Source organism: Branchiostoma belcheri, unplaced genomic scaffold (genome assembly GCF_001625305.1).
Source record: "Branchiostoma belcheri isolate BF01 breed outbred unplaced genomic scaffold, Haploidv18h27 scaffold300, whole genome shotgun sequence".
NCBI lineage: Eukaryota > Metazoa > Chordata > Leptocardii > Amphioxiformes > Branchiostomatidae > Branchiostoma > Branchiostoma belcheri.
Genome location: NW_017803911.1, coordinates 4,296 through 12,889, shown reverse-complemented (window position 1 = coordinate 12,889; position 8,594 = coordinate 4,296). Strand labels below are relative to the sequence as shown.

General features: G+C 44.2%; 2 protein-coding genes across 2 annotated transcripts in view; both read right to left on the bottom strand.

Annotated features, from left to right (window-relative positions):
* Positions 1–14: 14 nt before the first annotated feature.
* LOC109474325 (gastrula zinc finger protein XlCGF57.1-like) lies at positions 15–2,155 on the bottom strand. Its single transcript, XM_019774613.1, is given in 3 exon segments — positions 15–93; positions 95–1,288; positions 2,065–2,155. Coding segments are annotated over 2 exon segments (1,248 nt in total). The 5' UTR covers positions 1,277–1,288; positions 2,065–2,155; the 3' UTR covers positions 15–27.
* Positions 2,156–2,545: 390 nt separating this feature from the next.
* LOC109474326 overlaps positions 2,546–8,594 on the bottom strand; it is a 7,424-nt gene continuing 1,375 nt past the window's right edge. Inside the window, exons 2-7 of the mRNA XM_019774614.1 lie at positions 7,732–7,901; positions 7,286–7,345; positions 6,501–6,688; positions 5,271–5,418; positions 4,541–4,613; positions 2,546–3,663 (exon numbers count right to left, since the gene is read on the bottom strand). Of these exons, the coding sequence (XP_019630173.1) occupies positions 3,488–3,663; positions 4,541–4,613; positions 5,271–5,418; positions 6,501–6,688; positions 7,286–7,345; positions 7,732–7,896 (810 nt within the window). The 5' untranslated portion in view covers positions 7,897–7,901 and the 3' untranslated portion in view covers positions 2,546–3,487. The remainder of the gene's footprint in view (positions 3,664–4,540; positions 4,614–5,270; positions 5,419–6,500; positions 6,689–7,285; positions 7,346–7,731; positions 7,902–8,594) is intronic.

The window sequence follows — 8,594 nt, the reverse complement described above, 5'->3', positions numbered from 1 at the left end:
TTTAAGGTTTTTTACCAGTGTGAGTTTTTATGTGTCTCTCCAGATTATCCAGCCGACTAAACTGCCTGCTGCACTCCTCACACATGTAGGGTTTCTCCCCAGTGTGAGTTCGCATGTGTTTCTTCAGATTACCTAGCTGACTAAACTGCTTGCTGCACTCCTCACATCTGTAGGGTTTCTCACCAGTGTGAGTTTTCATGTGAGACTTCAGATTACCCAGCTGACTAAACTGCCTGCTGCACTCCTCACATCTGTAGGGTTTCTCACCAGTGTGAGTCCGCATGTGTTTCTTCAGACTACCTAGCTGACTAAACTGCTTGCTGCACTCCTCACACATGTAGGGCTTCTCACCAGTGTGAGTTCTGATGTGGTCCTTTAAATCACCCAGGTGACTGAACTGCTTGCCGCACTCCTCACATCTGTAGGGTTTCTCACCAGTGTGAGTTTTCATGTGAGACTTCAGATGACCCAGCCGACTGAAATGCTTGCTACACTCCTCACATCTGTAGGGTTTCTCACCGGTGTGAGTTCTTATGTGTCTCTCCAGACTAACCAGCCGACTGAACTGCTTGCTGCATTCCTCACATCTGTAGGGTTTCTCACCGGTGTGAGTTTTTATGTGTCTCTCCAGACTAACCAGCTGACTAAACTGCTTGCTGCACTCCTCACACCTGTAGGGTTTCTCCCCAGTGTGAGTCCGCATGTGGGTCTTCAGATGACCCAGCCGACTGAACTGCTTGCCGCACTCCTCACATCTGTAGGGTTTCTCACCAGTGTGAATCCGCATGTGGGACTTCAGATGACCCAGCCGACTGAACTGCCTGCCGCACTCCTCACACATGTAGGGCTTCTCACCAGTGTGAGTTTTAATGTGAGACTTCAGATGACCCAGCTGACTGAACTGCCTGCTGCACTCCTCACACCTGTAGGGTTTCTCACCAGTGTGAGTTTTCATGTGACTCTTCAGACTATCCAGCCGACTGAACTGCCTGCTGCACTCCTCACATCTGTAAGGTTTCTCACCAGTGTGAGTTTTCATGTGAGTCTTCAGATTACCCAGTAGACTGAACTGCCTGCTGCACTCCTCACATCTGTAGGGTTTCTCACAAGTGTGAGTCCGCATGTGATTCTTCAGACTATCCTGCCGACTGAACTGCTTGCTGCACTCCTCACACCTGTAGGGTTTCTCACCAGTGTGAGTTTTAATGTGAGACTTCAGATTACCCAGCTGACTGAACTGCCTGCCGCACTCCTCACATCTGTAGGATTTCTCCATGTTGCAAAGAATCTGCAGAGACAAAATGAAGCATCATTAAAAACCCAAAAGACGGCAGAATCACATTTTTTACATTGAGCCCCTATTGTAAGTTGGTGGCATTTTTATACCTGTAAATTTTGAATTTTAATCCGAATAACTTGCATGTAGGAACGAGCTGCAGAAACCTTAACATAAAATTTCCACAAAATTTCCGGAAAAGGATTTTCAATAATAAATGTGCTACCGGTAAAAAATGGCGGAAACTACAGTATTTTGGCTCGGGGGCGGAAAGAGGGGTTTGCAGTATACCTTACATGAATTGTCTGGGTCCTGCATACTTTTTTTATTTTTTAATACAGATGAACACTACAAATAACTCCAAAACTGGAAATGCATTTTATTTTAACTTGTTTTAGAATATATTGCAGTTACAACTCCTAAACTCTTAAGTCTTATTTCATAAAGTTTCTTCGTAAACCCCTAGAGAGCCTACTGAGAACATTCCTCCATGTGACGAATTTCCCGCCATTTTCGGCGGTGCAGAAAACAGCAAAATTACACGCCAATATTTGTCAAAATTCCTCCTCCAAGCTTTGGTGTACTTTCGTCAACAGCCACAGACGATATTCCGTCATAAACATTTAAAGTTTATCGTTACACAAGCAAGGAGTTATGTAGAATGTCCTTGTTATAAGTTAACAGCGCTCCACAGCGTCATCTGAATCTTCTACAAGTATATTTTTTATACCAATTTTACAAAGCCTTTATGCTCCAAATGCAACCCACTGAACGCTGAGTAATCTTACCTGAACAACGATAGCAGCTTGTTCGAGTTGTTCGAGTAGGAAAGCGGCAGTCTCTCTCTTGAAATTCGCGGTTGTGAAGTGCAGACGGAAAAGGAAGTTGAGATCTGATGACCCGGAAGCATTCTAAGGTCAAGGGTCAAACGGTGACTCCTGATTATCGGTTTAATGTAGCAGAACAGTTTTTTGTCTTATAATCACCACTTAGACACGGTAAAATTATAGTAGGGTGCACTAAAGAAACATGGTATCATACTGAAATTTCCGGTAAAGTATAGCATGGCCATGGGTTGGTTGGTTTTATTCACAATATCTTAATATAGAAAGAGAAGTAAAAAGTAAAAATTATACTACTGCTAGTAGGGTGCAATAGAGAAACACAACAAATTAATATGCTGCAATTTACGTTAAGATTTTTTTTGTTTTATTCACAATATGTTTAATATTACATATATGTATAATATATAATATATACATGGAGAGAGAGAGAGAGAGAGAGAGAGAGCCATAACATAAAGGGCCTGCAAAATTCAATACATGAAACATAACAAAATTTTCTACATTGTGGGACATTAGAACAAAAGAGACTCTCCAACTACTTAAGCATTCAGGTAAAAGTTCCAATTGTCTGTATTCCATACGTATTCTTGCTGGCATGACTGGTCTTGTAGCTATGATTATTATTTTTTTTAAATTTTCTTTTCAAAGTTTATTTTATTGAAATTGCAACAATACAATACACTCGGGACAGAGGCAGCTGTTGCTGTTGCTGACAGACAATACTGATTTTCACTTGAGTCTAGTGGGGAAAGTCGTGTAAAGTGCCTCTCCCAAGGGCACAAGATCCCACGATGATGCTACATACTAGCACTTTGTGATGATGTTTTTATTTTTCACATGGAACCAGCAGGTATCGGACCTTTCTTCGACTTAGTACGATGAACAGTAGACCATGGCTTAACGTCCCGTCCTAAGGACCCTTTCCAGTAGCGTGCATGTCGGGGGTGAGCGACAACAGCCGGGATTCGAACTCCCAACCTCCTAGTCCAGAAGCAGGGGTACTGACCACTGGACTACGAACACTACTAGGTCTAGGTAGTAGTAACCATATTTTTTTTCACACGGAACGAGCAGGTATGGGAGCTTTCTTCTCCTCCTGAGCGTCTGACTCTCCAACTACTAGCATTCAGGTCAAGTTACAATTGTCTGTATTCCGTATGTAGTCTTGGCTGGTCTTGTAGCTATGACGCTATATACCGTACTTGTTAGTACACAGTATTTGTATATTATATTATGTACGTTTACTTTTTGTATGTCTTTGGCACCCGAAATCAGCTATGCTGCATGGGTGTCCAATGTATTGTCTCGTTACAATTGAATTGAAATAAAATAAAGTCCTTGCACTTCGTGATGATGTTTCTGTTTTTTACATGGAGCCAACAGGTATGGGGCTTTTCTTCTCCTCCTGAGCACCTGATGCCGCACCTGGATCCACCTGGTAGGCAGGTGGCACCTGCTGGGCGGGGTAGAACACCTGCACAGGTGCACCTGCAGCACCTGGGTTCTGCGCAACGAACATCTGCGGCTGGCTGCCCTGCACACCTGCGGAAAATACATTTAAGAAAGTTTTAATTTTTTCTTTGGATAAAGGTAAAGTAAAGATCCCAAAGCTTTTGATATAGGCTGTAGGGGCAGTGGGTTATTATGTTTACCGAAGGAAAACGTATTGTTTTTGCTCAGTTTCTTCCTCTTCTTCTTCTCAGTGACCTCTGACCTGGCCAATGACATGATTTGTTGACGTCTGTCACCATGGTGACTGGTGTTGGGTTACATAATGTTGCAATATCAAGGTCTGTTCTGCTCCTGTCACCATATACTAGTAGTACATGTATGTCAATGTGTTTGAGTAAGAATTAACAGAGCAGACCATGTCCGAAGGTAAACATTATGAATTTGCTTTGCTCGGACTAAAGTTAATTAACAAGGCTGACAATCAGGCTATCGTAAACGGTGCACTTCAAATGATTCTATGGAACATTTGAAAGCCCGCAGTATAACCAAATAGAACTCCAGGCCATACCAATAGTTCTGACACTGGCCAGAACACCGGCATTGACCGTTATATAGCAGCCGGCCCAGGTATGACATAAAGCTAGTACCCTGGTCAACTCCGTCCACTACCCTGGTCAACTCGGTCAACTCGGTCAACTCAGTCAACTCGGTCAACTCGGTCCACTACCCTGGTCAACTCGGTCAACTCGGTCAACTCGGTCAACTCAGTCCACTACCCTGGTCAACTCGGTCAACTCGGTCAACTCGGTCAACTCGGTCAACTCGGTCAACTCGGTCCACTACCCTGGTCAACTCGGTCAACTCGGTCAACTCGGTCAACTACCCTGGTCAACTCGGTCAACTCGGTCAACTACCCTGGTCAACTCGGTCAACTCGGTCAACTCGGTCAACTCGGTCTAATACCAACCTGGAGTGCCCTGCATGACCACAATGTTTCCCTGTGCTCCGCCTGGAACTGGACCTGCAGTGTAGATCACTGTCTGAAAAACAAACAAACAAACAAACAAACAAACAAACAAACACGTGAGGGAGAAGACTGTAAACATGTAGTAGTACTACATGTACATGAAACATTGAAATGCAAGTACTGGGTTTCGTAGAATTGTTGACGTGTTGGCCAATTCTGCATGACAGTACCAAAATGCCCACCCACTCGGAGGCCTACACAGGAGGCTACTAGTAATTAGAACTTTGTTTCACATCGAAAAAAGGACTAGTAGAAGTAGGGCAACCCTAAAACTGTACATTTTAAAGTTTGGGTACGGTTATCAAAATCTATCCAGTTGCTCGAGTAACTGTTTCTTGTACCCCCTTACGTGGATGTCTAACCTTCATAGACATATATACTAATACTATCTGGAAAGTTGGTAGTTACATGTTTACAGTTAAAACTTATGATCAACACAAAGAAGTTCCCTCACCTAGAGCTTTTGACCAGTCACTCTGGTCTTCCTCAGTAGACTGACCCAGTGAGGCTTGTCACGTGGCTTCTTTTAAGTGCGACATCAACAATGGATCAAAGACCAGAGTGACTGGTTGAAAACTCTAGGTGAGAGAACTGCTTTGTGTTGGAAAGGTTTTAACTCTAAACATGTACTGACTAATGTTCGATATGCAGTTCCATCTGCAGTACCCACCTGTGCCACCGGGCGGCGCATCGTGCACAGTCCACAGCAGCTGAGAATGGAGACCACAAACCCCAGGATGAGTTCCAGAACAGCCAGGAAGATGTTAGCCGCATGGAGGCCGATGGCAGCCGGTCTACAGTCGTACGTCTTGTAGTGCCTGCACGGAAAATTTCAAGTCATACTTGTGAAAATATCCAGTCGATAGAAGGGCAACATTTGCAACACTTCTCCGGTACTCTGTCCACACAGACACACACACACAATATACACAAACATACAACTCAGCCACCCAAAACAATACTTTGCCCACTCTGTCCAGACATAGCCTGGGTGCCATCCGAATTTGTAACGGCTCCCCCGATTTTTTCTGGGGAGCCGTTACGAATTCGGCTGGCACCCAGGCTAGTCCAGACACACACAGAAACCTACAACTCAGCCACCCAAAACAATACTTCTGTCCCCCAGCAGTAACAGTTACCAGTATTAAATAATAATTACCATTAATTTTCCTTACCAAACCTCTGGCTGGTAGTACCGGCCTGGGTTGCTATCGTGGAGATCCTGAGCGTTGTAGTAACCCTCCCAGTCGTGCTGCCTACAGCTGCCCACATATTGGTTCAGCACAATGCCCAGAGCTACTATGTCTTCGTATACCCTCAACGAAGTAATTATCATTAAGGCCATGTTGATTTGATTATATGGATGACATCCGCGCGCGTATGAATTTTCGGCCGTTTCCAAAAAAAAAAAGTTTTCAACCATACTGTAAATCGTACAAAACAGTTGCAAAATGAGCAAATATATACCGCAAGATGCAAAAAGAATATTCAAAAATGATACCAACGTCGCAAAATGCCAAAATCAAACAAAAAAGACGAAAATGTAAAGAGAAATTAATTTAAAGAGTAGATTATTCACCAAACCATACTCTGTGTCATTTTTTCAACCTTCATGACCACGCAGATTTCATAATGAAAGCAACTTTTTTTTTTGCAAAACTTTTTTTTTATTCGCACGCGCGCATCAGTTTTGGGGTTCCCAGAGGATGTCATGCATATAATCAAATCAACATGGCCTAACGTACCAGACCTCAGGCTCTTGGAACAGGTCAGGGTTGCTATCGTGGAGATCCTGAGCGGCGTAGTACTACGTGCTGTCCGGACACACAGACACACAAACCTACAACTCAGCCACCCAAAACAATACTTCCATGCCCCAAAAGTAATCATGACTCCGTACCAAACCTCTGGCTCGTGGAACAGGTCAGGGTTGCTATCGTGGAGATCCTGAGCGGCGTAGTAACCTTCCCAGTCGTACTGTCTACAGCTGTGTACGTAATGGTTCAGCACAACGCCCAGAGCCGCGATGGCGATGCAGCAAACACACGCCAGGATCACGAATATGCCGACCACCATGAACGCTACAATCTGTGGAGGGGGAATAAGACATAGCAAGAATTCGGAGATCTCATACCTCCATGAAATATATGAGTTTTTCTAAATGTTTTTTATACAGTACACTACAGTACAGAACAAAATAACACAGGTTTTTGTTTTCAAACGCCTAAGTATGGTCATATAGGCTATTCCAGAGGGAGAACCTCATTAATCAAACCGGGCAGGCGCTGCCTCCACCCCGCACATCTGTTTTCCCTGCCACCCCGCACATCTGTTTTCCCGGAAGTTCTGCAGCAGTACCAAAGTCAGCCACCAGGAGGCCCATATTTGAACTTGACCTTTGGCTTCCTAAGACCTACCAGCATACCAAATATCATCACAATCCATAAAGGCGTTCTGAAGTTATGCTGACTACAAATGTGCGGAAACACACACACACATACATACATACACACATACATACACACACACACACAGACGCGCCAAAAACAATACCTCCATTTTTCATGGAGGTAATAAAACCTGAATGGCCCTGAATGGTTTAGATGACCTCAAATTACCCTATATTCATACATCAATACAATAAATAATATTCTCGGTTGTATTATACAAAGATTTTATACTTACCAGACATTTATTTGTTGGTTTCTTAGCGCTGAAAATACCCAGAATTCCTGTCGTTAGCACCTGCGGACACAAATAAAAGAAGTCATTGAAGTTGAAAGGTCAAAGGTTAAAGGTTCGGGTCAAGGTTCAGATTAAAGGTTAGAGGGAGACAACACACAGCAACCAGAGCGATGAGAATGTCAAGGTTCAAATGTGGACTGTACGTTTTCTTTCATAGGAAGAAGTCAAAGGTTAAAGGTCAAGGTTAATGTTAAGGGTCAAATATCTGCACGTTTATTTCATAGGAACCAGTTAAAGGTCAAGTTTGAGAGTAAAATATATGCACATTTTATTTTATAAGGCCAAGTTCAAAGGTCAAATGTTTACGCTTTCATGGGAAGAAGTTAAAGGTGAGAGGTCAGTGTTTAAGGTCAAGTTTTAGGGTTAAGGTTAAAGGTCAGACCCACCAGCAGCCCGCTCCAGACAGGTGCGCTGATGTAGTGTCCCAGGGTGCCGACGTCATGGACGGCGAAGGTGATGTCAGCAGCGACCCCTAGCGTCACGCTGAGACATCCCAGGACGACCAGGGTCCAGCCCAGTCCCCGCACCGCGCGAGGTTCGTACGCCGCCATGGGAACTGTGCGGCAAACAATGTACACGTCTACAGGAAGGCAAAAAAACATGCTCTGGGGTCGTCCTTGCAAACGACAAATGAACAAACAAACGCGATCATTGCCGGCTATCGGGTCTCACTCCCCCATGCAATTTTAGCCGAATTCTACTATCCCTGATGGCACGGTCACATTTCCAAGCCGGGGCCCGGCCGGGTTGTTTTCTGTCTTATATGGCCTTATATCATACATGCCCGGTCGGACCCCGGGGTGAGAAATGTGACCGCGCCTTTACGAAGGCCTGATGGAGGCGACAAGCTACAAGCCGATGCAACAACCCTGCAAGAAAACTGGGTCGATCCTATAAACTTCATTCCCCCTCTGTGTTGGTTTCTTGGAAACCCCTGAGCCTGGCAAGTTGACAACACCAACGCTGGAGCATTGACCTTTCGCTTATCTTTATATAGGGGGGCCCGCATGCCCTTGTTCGTAGAGCGTGTGATTAGCCTGGGTGTCATCCGATTTGTAACAAATTTGTTGCCGTTACAAATCGGATGACACAAATTTTAATCGGGTAGCCTTTACAAATCGGATGGCATCTCTCTCTCTCTCTGTATATGTATGTATATATATATATATATATATATATTCTGGCCATATTAGACCGGCCATTTAATTCTACATAGAGCGTAATACGTAGCCGTCAGCGTAATACGTAG